The sequence below is a fragment of the Pomacea canaliculata genome, linkage group LG6 (assembly GCF_003073045.1).
Source record: "Pomacea canaliculata isolate SZHN2017 linkage group LG6, ASM307304v1, whole genome shotgun sequence".
Lineage (NCBI taxonomy): Eukaryota > Metazoa > Mollusca > Gastropoda > Architaenioglossa > Ampullariidae > Pomacea > Pomacea canaliculata.
In genome coordinates this window covers 12,304,131-12,318,431 of record NC_037595.1, presented here as the reverse complement: position 1 = coordinate 12,318,431, position 14,301 = coordinate 12,304,131, and the positions used below count along the sequence as shown (strand labels likewise).

Below are 14,301 nucleotides of genomic sequence, written 5' to 3'. Positions count from 1 at the left end.
AGACGTGTACTACCTAAACACGTCATGGCCCATTCAAAATTTGTCGTACTGAAACCATAAATAATGGACGAGGTTAACTTTTTAAAAATAATCACATGCAGATTCAATATATTTGTGAAGTCAATCAAGACCTTTTTTTAACAAAAGGTAGTTTTGATACTGCATTCAAGAGATCACTAGGAACTTGTAAACATTAATTTAAAATTAGAGGGACATTGAGTTTGCCAAAATTAAAGTGAAAGGCTTTGATCTGAATAGGAGATGAAAGGATTAAGTACTTTAGGGATAGGTTTTAAAATGCAGTTTTAGCGGCTTTATGTGTGCTAATTCGTTATCTTCTCCATGAGTTCACAAAAAGGGGACTATTTGTTTCCGTTTTATATGATGGTAAGATCGTAAATTTATATTAGGAGAGGAAGGGTAATTTTTCGCGTAATTTAGTTCCCAGTCAGAAAGGGAACAAAAAGAGTCTTACAAAGGAAATTATTTTAATGCCAGTGTAGAGATACCTGATTAGAGACGTGCAATCCCTACAAGTTACACAACTATAAGTATTGCATCCAGAGTACGTAATGGTTCCAAATAGTAATCCACGGGCGTAAGTAGCCTGAAACTCGCTCGCTCTTTATTTTCTCATCTCTTGCGCATACGCACACAAAATCCAAAACAATTTCATCATTTTTTTTATTTTTGGGCCAGGTTCTTTTGAAATTACAAGTGACAGCTGACATACAGTTGGGAATATATGTGTGTACTTTCGGTCGATATATGAGAAAAGGTTGCAGCTTTGTGTAATATATTCAGAAAGAAATCGGAAATGCGCCAGAACTTATCTAATTTAACACCTAGGAGGCACGTGACAAAACACGTCTGTGTGGGACTAGGTAGGGAAATATTTCGGTCTGGGTTTAGCCTTGACCATGTATGTAGAATACTCTGCACTGTTAAATTGAAGACGTTATGGACAAAGTAAAGGTGGGGGGGGGGGTCTTTGTTCTGATCTGGATTAGGATTAGTGGTAAGCTATATACGTATGCCTGATTCTGAATTTGAAAAGGCTGCCTGTTCAACCTGAATATCAAGTGTAATATGTGCATATCCAGTGCCTCAAATGAAAATTCTAGCTACTCTGCCTTTTAGTTGCTGTAACTGAACTAGTTGATGGTTACTGTAGTTAGACCACCAGTGTAAAAACAGAGCAGTTAGCTTCTAGGAGAACCATCATATGATGTGAGGAAGTGAGTACCCACGTGCCGGATAGCTTCAGTAACGACTGGTCCTGCCCCAAAGGAGTCCCAAGGGTTTGGAACCCATCAGCAGAAGTGCAGATCAAAAAGCGCGGGAGGTCTGCTTCACCTTTCCAAAGTGTTGGCTATATAATATACCGTTTCCGATGTGACCTGTTTTTATCTTAAAGTGGTTGCAAGTGTAAACGAATCTCTCGAGGGAAACTTGCACCATCGACAACCATGCGGTCTTCCTATAATCTGTAGATGAGAACGACTCTGTAAAGTCAGGGCAGGTTTGTGTAATATAAACGGAAGACGCTTAAATGCATGTGGTGAACTTATTTTGTGCTTATTACTGCAAGTATGTTACAGAGTAACTTGCATTGGGTCATTTTAGTGTATTCGTCTTTTGTTATATACAAAACAAATGTAAAATTTGCCCAAATCCACTCTACTTGTTTCCCACTATTAAGCACTAATCAACATTTTAGGACATTTCAACAGACACATTTTTCAAAGTGTATGTGCCCAAAAAAATGAATTGTGATCTTTTTATCCCATCACTTTCGGCAAAGATTTTTACTGGTTTGCCATGTCATCGGCTTTAGGCACTTGATTTTCCTGGAAGGAGTGGTGCGCATTCACTTCGGGATTTCCGGTTTTCACAATGCTTGCTGGGACACCGCTTCCTTCTTTTTCGGCGAAAATTGAAGGTAGGGGCTTTTGGATTGGTGGTTGTCCTTTGACGTCAGAGAACTGCGTCTCGTCTGGGAGACTGTCATCCGTTAACGGCTGGCTTTCTTTCACGAGATCAATCTGTACACGGAAATCCACACTATTTAGTTATTAATGTTAGATGGTAAAGTCTGAGTTGTTCGAATGTGCCACCTCCTTTTTTTTTAAGTGTTTAAAGAAACAAGAAAAATCGAAAGAAAAGAAAGAATATGCAAAAACCAATAAAATATATACCTATATAGATCAGTACGTAAGAAGAAATCTCTATATAATAGCATCTGAGAAACATATTTAGATACGTTAATGGGCATTAGCCGAACTTAATGGAAAGGATACCTTCTGAAATACACGTTAATTGTTTCATAACGAATTATATTGTCTAAATTTAGGTGGAAAACACAGATGAAAATGCACAGATACCTTCTGGGCCGGATTTCTCTGGTCAACCGTGTACGTTGCTTCCCAGCACACTGTCCAACTATTGGCCACACGAAGCTCGTTACGCCGACCATTCCTGACAATGATGGAGCAGTTAGATCAAAAACGTTGTTTGTTTGTTTTTTTTAACTCGCCTATACCTCTCTCTTTCCCACCTTCCTCCTTTTACGAGAGGTTGCATGTGTATGTAATAATACAAATTTCCTGTTTCTTAGCTTCACAGTTCATGAAGCCAAATGCAACAATTTTTGCCATTTCCCACTAACGATGTTTGCTAGTTTCAATCAATGTGTAAAAGAAAAAAACAGCCGAGATCATGGTACATGAATCGCTCATTTGTGGTAAGAAATAATTAAAGACCTACAAACATCACCATTCTCAGAAAAAAGTCAAACTCGTGATATCACGTTATCTACAGCTACATCTACTTAACATTTGTTCTCAGCTCTCACCGATGGCCTTGACAATGTATACGTTACGCATGTACAATCCTAGTATCTATATTGTTGACCTTTCTCTGTGTGGTTATGGTAGTCGTGTATCTCACAACGAGGGCGTGGATGTCTTGCGTTGAGCTTGACCCAGTCGTTATATAGAGAATAATTGCACCTAACTTTAAAGACCTGTCGACTGCACTACTTACGAACACAAGGTTTGCTTCAGTGAGCAGGATCCCAGAACGATAGCTCCATTGCTGAGACAGTAGAGTTGAAGGTCATAGTCGCAGCCTCTCACGTGACACATGACGTCAATGACGTCATTGTCTGGCATCTCCAGACCCAATGACGGTGCAGACGCGGGAACCCTTCCGCTTGAAGCAGAAAACCTGCAAAAAAAAAATAATAATATAATAATAATAACAACAACAAATAGATTTTTCAGAATACCTGACAATGAAAAAAGTGCCACTTACCGCACGTGTTCATCAGAATCTCTCCTGCATATAATAATAAGAATGTGACTTGTACAGTGCAGTACACTTATATGAGAGTGTTTGTCATGCCTCATACAGCATACAATAGGACGATAGTGGGTGGGGAAGGGGGAAGAATGTTAAATAACAAAGAAAATCGGTAACGGACAAATAAACAAGTATACCTGGCAAGACAGACGAAAAAAGCAGTATATAAAACATGCAAAAAATTGGGAAATACAATCAACAGAAATAATATTTACAAAACGGATGTGGCTTAAGTGAGTATATGGAAGTGTGATTGACTATGTGCTCTCGTAGTATTGTATATGGACAATACAACGCTGTGTGTGCATGTGCTTCTGTGTGCGTGCTTTCTTTCTCGTGTCTGTTACGGTTCATCACAGCATCGTGGGAAGAATGGAAAGGGTCGCGCGGAATGGGGTTCGACTGACCCCGTGCGAACGGTCGGCAGCAGACACGCACGTCCTCTTGTGGAAGGAAGTCGTCGTGCACGACCAAGAAGTGGTCGGCCCTAACGGTAAGTGGACTGAATGCCTCCAGTCACGCAAGCCTGGCCCTTGTTTGCGTACGTTAGGGTTTGCAAGACCCTACGAAACAGGCCACCAGCGTTCTTGATTTGGAACGCACACATGCACGCACACACACAATGTTTCCTGCCGTGGATAAAGATAGCAACCTGTGAAATATTAGCGCTTGAAAAGTATTCATTATTATTAAATCGTTTCAGATACTAGATTTTAAAAAATAGTCCCCTTCCCTTGCGAGACTGGTTTCGAACTACCAGCCGCGCCTTCAATGACAGAGACAATGCCAAGATCAATATTTTAGTCCCACCATCATTTAAACTCATTAAGTAGACTCTAAAGTTGAGATGCACTTTATCAATTAGATTCTTCTTCATCATCATATCATCGTCATCCTCATCAATCATATATCTTTGGTCACTTCTTTGGAACTGGTTCTCAATTCTTTTGTCCCACAGTTACTGCGCATGTGTAGGAGCTAAAGTTTCTTGATAAGCATATGAAATAATATTATTACTCTTGCCTTAAATCCACCCTAACAAAATTTTTGTTCTGTTTTGTTATTGCTTTTTTTTCCTTTTTTGCATTTTTAACGTGATATTTTTCATTTCTGAATTATCTATTTTAGTCGGAAAGGAAGATGCTCTTAGGTCATCTGACCAGAAATCCACAGGAAGTGGTGAAATTCTGCAGTACACAGAGTAGGAATTCCAGGGCTTCGTTACTTGACACTGATGAGGTTTGACGCCGCTAGCAGAAGATGATCCGCTGCGCAAAATTTTGATAAGCCAGTCTATGTGTCTCGTGAAGCAAGACTTCCCGGTAAAATTCCATTTCTAGAAAAACACGTACCCGATAGACTTGTTTACAACTGCTACTATTATTGAACTTCACATAGAAGTACTTTTGATGAGAAAAGTTAGGAAACGCGTTGTCATTCAATGCTCGATACCACGGTTTGTGCCAGCACCAATGCCTGTCATAACAATACATCCGGGTCTTCGCCCACTCTTGATGACGCTCTGAAACCGTCATAATCATAATCGATTGGAGAAAGAGGAAGTCTCATCTGTCCTAGGCAATAGATCGAACGCTTCTTCAACGTTTCCGAGTGAAGTCACGTGTCGCCCTGAGTTAAAGGTCTAGTAAAAAGCAATTTTTTTTCTAAGGACTGGGTAGAGTTCAATTGAAGATACATTTTCACTAAATGTCGGCGAATAAACCCTCCAAATGCAGGCCTATACATCATCATCATGCACAAAAGCCTCAACAAGACCAACATCAGGATTACACTTACACATGGATACGCTTACAGTGTAAACGCTACAACAATGAGAGAAGTTGGAACACATCTTCATTTTGAGCAGATGTCTTACAAGAGATACAAAACAAAATGGAAAGCAGATACATGTATATAATATTTTAAAATAACGAGATCAGTAAATATAACATGGAGCAAGATAGTAAAAAAATGTTTGAAGCTGTACATTGGATATCTAAGCTAATTTCTATTACGAAATAATGTACCCGTAGAGAAGCAAGCAGGATTGAAATAAGAGCTGCTTGTCGGTTACAAAAGCCTACACACTGTTGAACAATAAATAGAGATTTTAGGAGATGCAAACAATTATCATCTGTGGGGTAAGTATTTTGGAATTTACGCTTGAAGATTTAAAATGGTGGGAGAAGAACTGTGTATGTCTGTAAGCATTTATTTTGAAAACGAAGGCGGAGGTGTGACATTCACCCAGATTTGGGGAATTACTATATTGTACTGACCTTTACTTTATTAGAAAAGACCTAGACTAAAGTCTGTTCTCGGCGCGAGAGAGAATTGATGAAATTTCACAATGGAAGTAAAACTGTATTTTTATAGATGTAAACAGCTTTATAGTTCTTCATCACTAACCATTTCATGGCCGCTTGAATGATGATGACGTCTTAGGAGAGAGAAAAAATTGACACAAAATTTTCCATCCTTGACAGGTGTTGCAAATGAACAAAACTATATCAGAGACAGATGCGGGGGAAAGAAATTAAGGTGAAGAAGGTTGGAGTGATGAGCTACAAAAATCTCTCGGCAGCCAGACATTGCATGCCTAGATGTCAGAAAGATTGAAGCTTGCTTGGGTGCTGTTAGGTCACCAAAAAAGCAAAATGACATTAAGAAATCTAAGGACGAAAAGAAGGAGAAAAGAGGAACAGATAAAAGGAGAATTCTCCAAAAGAAATGAATTTTAAGAACGTTTGAGCCTGCTACCTTATGGGCAGTCCTGAAGATAAACAGGTTAGTGACCCTTTAGAACCCCTACGATTTCCAGACCTTGAGAAACATTTTAATTTTCCTGTGGATTTTTTTCCTCACCTTTCAGAATTTCGTACATGTCTTTTTTTTTCAAAAGAGAACCTTTGAATTAGGTTCGCTTGATGCTCTCTGAAGCATTGCTTAAATTTGTTGTCTCACCGAAATTATAAAATTTGCAAAAATATAAATGCAATTTGTCTTTGTTTCAAAAGTGCACCATTTTCTTACTACATCAATAGTTTTCCAGATTCAGTATTTTTCTCTTATGGTCGTCTCACTTCAGGTTATCTTAGCCATGCACTAGCAAAGCTTCTTAGCACAATGTTGTTTTCCAATTATCAGCGACATTTTCGAAAACAAAGTTGACATACATCTAATTATGTCCAAAAATAGCGAAGGCGAAGGAGTAGATCAAAATTGAATAAAGATATAAGGAGTTTGAAAAATATTCCAAGACATTTCCGCATTACAAGTTTGACTTGTTCGTCCTCTTGGTGAGCGTGCGCACCACTCCTTTTTCTACCTTCTCTTCGATTTTATAAATGTGTTTACCCATTTTTTAAATAAAATGTTTACTCTTGCCACTTGTATACAAATCTAGAGCATTTTCATTCATATCTTACGACTTTGACAGTAATCTTTATTTTGAGTTCACGAGAAGAACAAGTGGTCACGTGTCTGCACAGTTATAAATATTATTAAAATAAAGTGTCCTATGAACAAGCGCCTACCATATATTTTTTTCTTAAATTTTAACTTTCCGATATCTGTTTTTGGTCTTTATTTTTACTCAGTCTTTCTTTTTTTTTTTTTTCGTTTTTTTAATCGGACTCAGGACCAAGTAGCGGCATTCCAGTGCCGCTCTTTAGGAGAGAAGTTAAAGTTACTGACGTACAAAGATTCATAGGCACACACTCCTGTGAAACACGTGGTCATAGGTCTTGGTCGTCTTTCATCAAAGTTTATAGTGTTCATGCAAGATTGTTAGTGATGGTCGTTCCATTGCTGTTGGCAAATTTCAGGGTCTGAAAAAGGCGTTGACACGCTCGCCTTTGGATATAGGTGCCATCAGTCCAAAGAAACCATCAGATGTAGCTATAGAAGCTGACTGCCAGACCGATGCGTGTGTCCACCTGTGCCTATAAAGCTTTGCGTTTTAATATCTGTACCTTCTGTGAGGCTGATCGAATTTTTCCCAAGGATGACTTGAATCTTCGCTCGTACTGGCTGCAGTAAATATTTCCCTTCATCCTCGGGTTTGCCTATGTCAGACAGGTTGTTTATTTGATCGTAAAGTGCTTCCACTTTGTGGTTATTTCGAACAAGTAGTAGAGGATGTCACGAAGAACGAGGAAACCGAAGTACCCAGAGAAAACCCAAGACGGTGATCCCTGTAAAAGAACATCTAGAGAGAAAAATATGGGCCCGAGAGGAGGTCTGAAGCGAGGTTCTTACACTCATTATTGCAGTGATGATAAGTCACTGTTTTCCCCACTGCACCACCAGGCCTATTAGCTACATGTATTGCTCTAGGTACAATCGTTAAAAACACGATTTTATATTGATTTTTGCTGTCGATTATTGCAAATTTTTGCCCTGCTAGTCCATTACTGTTGAGTCATTTCTGAAATTCAGCACTTTATAAACAGTGGATTTAAGTCTGAATAAGGACAATATATTGTCAACAAGTTGTTGTTTGTTTTTTTTTTAACTAAAAGATGAGCCTATGGTAGAGTAAAATCGAACACCCGCTTGCTGATGCATTCCGCTCAGTTTATCATTACTTCTTTCTATTGTTACTAATGTCAGACGAGTTGAGGGATTTATGAAAGGGATGTTCGGTATATTCAATGCAAAACAATAATAACTTCCTGCTTCGTGAAAGGTTAAAGATAAATGAGTTATCTTGTGCCACATGCTGGTGTAGTCGGTAGCAAAAAAAAAAAAAAAAAATTATTATGTTTTTCATTACGATATCCAGCTCCAGTATTTAAGCTCTGTTCCTGGGCTTGGGCTTTGAAACTACAGGTAAGAGCATGAGTTTATGCTTTCGGGATCTCAAGTAAAACTCTTTGGAATATTGACAATAGACATTTTGATTGGTCGATAATATTATTATTATAAGCTCCACAGAAACGATTATAAGAACTATCCGCTGCACAAGTTAAGATGATTAGAAAAAGCGTTTCTAGCGAATACATTGTTGACAGCGCTGCAAAATTGAAAAGCCAACATTGATGGAGCACACAATAAAGGAAATAAAATGTTTAGAGAGCATCTGGAATGCAGAGGATGCTTTTGAAGAAAAGAAAACAAATGTTGTTTTTACTAGACTAAGATATTATTCATTGGCGTTTGTTTGGCAAGCATTCGCAGCTCTTTGCAGGATCCCCGTGAGTAGAAACTGTTTTGTACTTGTGTTTAGTTTTACTTGACTTAACGTGTGTCGCAGAGCTTCTGATTTTAAACACCGCAGCGCACTGATATAGCCTAATGTCTGGACCAAAATGTCCATGTTACTTGGGAGTTTTTTTAAGAATCATTACACATCTTAATGTAAATCGTTTACATCATGATGAGATCGCTTATTTGTAACTCTTTTGCTGTTTTCCCTTTCTTGATAGCGTTGGTCTATGGCCCCACATCAATTTCCGAATCAAATTCAAAATTTTAAAAACTCTCTTCTTCCTCCGACTACAATGTTAACAACCCTGATCGAAACCTGAAACTTAAAAAAAAATAGTTTTGCTTTTAAAATGTACTTTTATTCAAGAGAAACGTTCCTCTAATTACACAAGCTAGCATGTCCAAACATTACCAGTTTTTTTTTAATGGAAATTGAGCCGTAATCAATTATGAAAAAAAGCAGCATTCTTGTTAGACCTCGCAGGTGCGGCTGTGTCTAGCCATCAGTGTACAAACGAAGCAAATTATGGCTTTCTTATCTGGACTATATTGATAAGTGTGTGAAATTATACTTGCACTTTTATGATCTTCATGTAAAAATTTACAAAATGTTATTTGAGTTTAGCTAAGAACAGTGTCAAAATCAGAATATGATGTGACAGGGAGTGATTAGAAAAAAAATACAGGAGGAATGAAAATATGGGATCTGTTTGTCCATAATTATGCGAATTTTGGAACAAAGAAGAAGCACGGAGGTTACTTGGAATGATGCTTGTAAGGTGTAAACTCATTTCAGTAGAACTTCTTCAACATACTCATTTCACGCAAGTCTTGCTTTTTACGAACAAACAAGGGACTTGTTTTTCTCACTTAATTTTTTCTTATTATATTTACATCACAATCCTTCAGATTTCTTATATAGAGGTCTAGCTTTATTAATATACGGAGAGAAAGTCCTTTTAGGGTAGATGTAGAAGCGGGAGTGGGGATATTAATACCTTGTGATCTGCTACTGGAGGAACATGGATGTTGTATTAATATTTATCTGATATTATCCACGGCGACCTTAAACAACACTTTTAAGCCCCGTTGAAAATGATAAGGCCCGTTTCTTTAGGCCAGGTGAATGCGCGTTGCTTACACTTACAGAACTACGAACAAAGCCAAACTTAAAGATACAATGAAGTACATAATTTAGCATAAGTAGCATACATGATACACAGTGGCGAACATGACAACGCACGAACGAAGATGGATAATTGAGGAGTGAGCGGGCAGAGTTATAGAAAGTTATGCTAGTTATTGTTATTATCATTACCATAAACACCTCGGTATGAATGATATAAAACGTGTAAGACTTTACCAACAAAACATCGATGATTATGGTAACGCAGTTGCTAATGTTGACTAACCTGCATTTATTACTGCAGTCCACAAAAAGACCATTACTTACGTGAAAGACAAAGCAGAAGAAAGCAGAAAACGTTCTTGGCATCTTGACGGTAAGTGCAGCCAGTGGTCAGTCGAGCGTTACAGACTCGGAACTATAAAAAGAAGAAAGTTTAAAATGCAGGTGTGGATTCAGCAATCACAGGTTCGAAGCTAGTAATCGTTTGAAGCAGACTGATGGGCGCTGAATGTCGCGGAGGGTTAAATATTCAATCCCCCTGCCCCTTATCGTAATGTGAACGCAGGCACGTAACGCCAGAGATTCTCGCGCGCAGTCTTCTGGGACGTGGACGTCAGCTCACGGGAGTGGAGGCGGTGTCACGCCATCGCGTTCCCCCCTCTTGAATACTGTCCACCGTGCACCGCTGCCAATGCCGGCGGAAGCTGGCGAATCGGCTGGGTTGTGATTGGTAAGTACGAAATCCCTGACTGGCGGGGACAAAGTGTGTGTTGAAACGTTGTACAGTCCTAGCTCTTTATCTTGGCACTATCCGTCAAACGCAAAAGCTCTGCGAGAGACAAGAGTGGCGAAGGGGTGATAGTAGGGGTATGTAATAAATAACTAAAGGATAACTTTGAGGAAATTCTGGTGTGGCAAGAAACGATTGGCGAGATAACTGGCGCTGAGATAATGAGTTAAAATTTATATATACACCAAAGGTGTTTATTTCAAACTCTTACACTTTACTTGAGGAAGTAGGAGGAATGATCATGCAGGACTGTATTATTTATGTATATGTAAATGTATGTATGTATGTATGTATGTATGTATGTATGTATGTATGTATGTATGTATGTATGTATGTATGTATGTATGTATGTATTCATACTCATATATCCTAATCTAAAGCCAGAGGTTCGATTTATGCTCCACACGCCCTGAATGTATACCAGACTCAGAAATTAATTCACTGTGCTCAATACGTGCGAATTTGTTTTTTCAGTGACTTGAGTGATAGAGCGCATTGTGTGTGTAACTTCGAGCAGTGAGTGGTTGGGTGAGTTAAGTCAGTGAAAAGAGCACGTAGCACACGTTTTAAAATGTGTGTGTGTTTGTTAAGATCCCGCGCTTAACTTTTCAAATTATTCAGGGTACCACTTATTTAGGTAGTTTAATTCGCATGTAGGTCTATTTGGTAATATCTGTAGCATCTTTACGAATCGAGAGAAGGCTGTAAGGTGAGGGGGTAGTACTTTTTAAAAGTATTTTTGACGCGTATTTGAGAGAGAGAGGGGGAGGAGGGGGAGAACGAGAGAGAACCACAGGACAGCTTATGTCAATAAGAGCCTGTCGGCATTTCCTCGCAGAAGTCAAAAGGTCAAGAATCAGCTAGCGGCCGTACGTGCATGCATGAACGCAGACATTCAGAAAAATCGAAAGGAAAATACGCCATAGACACTGGCCAGTCATGGGGGAGGTCAGGAAAGTCCATAATGACGTCACAGAACAAAATGTCGGCCGGCGCTAGCGATGGTCTGTCCTTCATTACAAAGGCAGAGGAATTAAAATCTGAGGGTCGAGGGGAGAGGGAGGAGATACAAAATGTTGGAACGAGGAAGAAAACGTTTCTTTGTTAGATAATGCTGACAGAATCATAAGCGCATCAGTGGCGTTCGTGCACTTACACATCTATTCAAACATGGACGTGTATTGATGGACCGATGTCTGTATGCCGAGACTCACTCTTGGCCTCTTGCGAAGTGATCCGCTGTTAGTCTCGGCGAGCCGTAACCAAGAATGTGAATAAACCGGAAGCTATATCGTCTAATGCCTCGTTTTAGCAGTCAACTGAAAAAAAAATCGTCTGCCAGCAGTCCAGGGATATTAGTTCGTGATTGAAATCACTCATCCTCATATAGTGTGATTGATTCGTGCTGGCAAAGAGAGAAAAAAGGACAGAGACTATTATTTAATGCTTTAACGCATTCCAACATTCCTCGTTCCAACATTTTGCACATCACCTCCTACCCCTCCACCCGCAGATTTTAACTCCACTGTCTGCCTTCCGTGATGAGGGACAGCCAGTCGCTAGCGCCGCTTCAGATCACAGTGGATGGCTGTTAGTGACAAGGTTTTGTCGTAAATCATCTTTCCTCCTCCGTCATATCCCCCAATGATGTTGTTTATATGAACTTATCTCATAATACCTATGCACATATGAACTTAGCACATGTGAAGCGAAACGTAATTTGTCCCCAAGCAGAAGCGCACTTTTCAGGTGGAAAAAAAAATTACATCATGGATCTCAGGGGCAACATTCACCGAGATTTGTATTTTGTCCTTCATGAAACTGGATAACATCTCTCTGAATCAACTCCTGCTGGTTTTTTGCTTTATTTCAGAGGGTGTCCCACTAACTTTCAAATAATCGCTTTATTCCATACTCTTACCAAAAAAAAAAAAAAAAAAACCAAAGAAAAAGAAAAAAAAAGAACAACTCTCACAAGAACCTACCTGATGCATTGAAAGTTCATTTGAATGTCAGAGAAAATCGCAGACAACAAGACTTCAAATGAAAAGGCTACTCTTAATTTTATAAACCAATTCAGATATTTTGATTGAGGAGACTTTAGAGGTTTATCATTTTAGCACAGGTGCTACCTTACATGAAACTAATTTAAAATTCATTTCGCTTCCCACTAGCATGGGTTGATTTATTTACTTCTGTACTACTGGTAAAGAGAATCCGGTTGATCACCGGCTGAGATTCAGACAAGCGAAAATATTTTACTGTTGCATGGTCCCATGACAATTGAAGGACTATCTGGCACTAGGGAAGGAATTGTCGGATCAAGTTTTCATACAGTGATGTTAAACGCTGAATATCGACGCGTTAAAGGAACGCAACCGAATAGTGATGATCATCCCGTATTCTGACTGCATAAATATCCCATAATAGCTTCAGCGCTACATCACCGCTAAGAATGGTGATCCAGTTTTCAAAGCTAGAACAGTGTTTGAGGTCCAAACTGTTTTTCTAGCACACTTTTATTCCACCATTCTTTCTGTGTCACAGAGGTAAAGAAGAGCTTAGTGTTTTATTCTTCCGTTAAATTACAATTTGTAATCGGTAGACGTGTGTCACGATAACATGAACAGTTAAAAAAAAAATCTTCATATATGTAATGGTTTGATTTTGTTCAATGTGGAGAAATTGTCTACATTTTTATTTGCTTATTGACAGAACAATGTCTAACAGATGACAACAGGGTTCGTAATGTACTTGAACATTTCAGGGAAACCTTCAGTAGTATTGAATGGAAAAACTTCGGAAAAGAATGCAGACTGCAGGCCGCTGTCTGTTCGTCTCTATGAACTGTTTTACTTCCAATGCCGGGCACTCACGATTCTTCCTCACCTTCCCCACTGCCTGCGGTGTCCCGCTCTTCTAATGAAACTGAAATAATCAAAAGTGAACATTTAAAGGTCTAGTGGTGATGCAATTTTTCTGGTAAAAGCTCAGTGTAAGCAAATAAAGTGTAAGTTTATATAGTGAATAAATCCCTTCTCACACACACACACCGAGTGAAAACATCACTGCGCACAAAAAGGTCAAAGACAGACTCCAGGATTGTACTCGGACGAGTGAATGTTCGTCTATCGGTGTTGACGATGACTTCAAAATTTATTTCGTGGATGTGGGTCCGGAGATGCCTGATGGGGCCGACCCGAGCCTGAAAAGTTCTCCCACATATAGGACACTCATATGGGATGGGTACTCAGATCTTGCACAACTTCCGGAGAAGGCATGGCAGAGAAGACCATGCAAATAGTGTTGGGGCTGCGTAAACCATTGACCATCATTTTGTTGTGAAATTGCCGGACGTCAGATGCATGGGCACCTACATTTTGCCAGGATCTTCCAGGAGCCATCCTTGCTTTTCGAAAGCTGTAGTCCTGTTGAGTTTATGATACTGCTTTCTTGAAGCTGACGAATATAAGTCTTCTTGACGGGTGTAGAGGACTGACATTCTCAACAAGACATTGCCTAGGACAAGGGTCCATTTCTGATGTGTTGTGAGTTGATAGTCGGAACATGGTGTTGGTGATGTCAAGGTACGGTGCTACGCTCGTTTCAGAACATACTTCTACGTTCTATCCCCTTTCGCTCTTTCCCTCTTTCCTTCCCTTTCCACTTACCATCTGCAACGACAGGGATGAGACCTTCGATGTCTTCGGCAGCTTCGACCTCTTCCACGTCCAGATCTTCAGCTTCGTCGTCTGAAAGCAGCGGAGAGACATGTTTCATTGTTTAATGCATACAGCAGCTGTCGGTC

At 39.4% G+C, this 14,301-nt stretch overlaps 1 protein-coding gene and 1 long non-coding RNA gene across 2 annotated transcripts; both read right to left on the bottom strand.

The window, feature by feature from the left end:
- Positions 1–668: 668 nt before the first annotated feature.
- On the bottom strand, positions 669–10,327 carry LOC112565977. Its single transcript, XM_025241887.1, has 4 exons — positions 10,028–10,327; positions 3,046–3,228; positions 2,385–2,478; positions 669–2,045 (listed from the first exon to the last, which is right to left on the bottom strand). The coding sequence occupies exons 2-4, from the start codon at positions 3,171–3,173 to the stop codon at positions 1,809–1,811; spliced, it is 459 nt and encodes a 152-aa protein (XP_025097672.1). The 5' UTR covers positions 3,174–3,228; positions 10,028–10,327; the 3' UTR covers positions 669–1,808.
- A 2,720-nt stretch (positions 10,328–13,047) lies between these two features.
- On the bottom strand, positions 13,048–14,250 carry LOC112567197. Its single transcript, XR_003099771.1, has 2 exons — positions 14,165–14,250; positions 13,048–13,421 (listed from the first exon to the last, which is right to left on the bottom strand). It is a non-coding gene; the product is annotated as an uncharacterized LOC112567197 (long non-coding RNA).
- Positions 14,251–14,301: the final 51 nt, after the last annotated feature.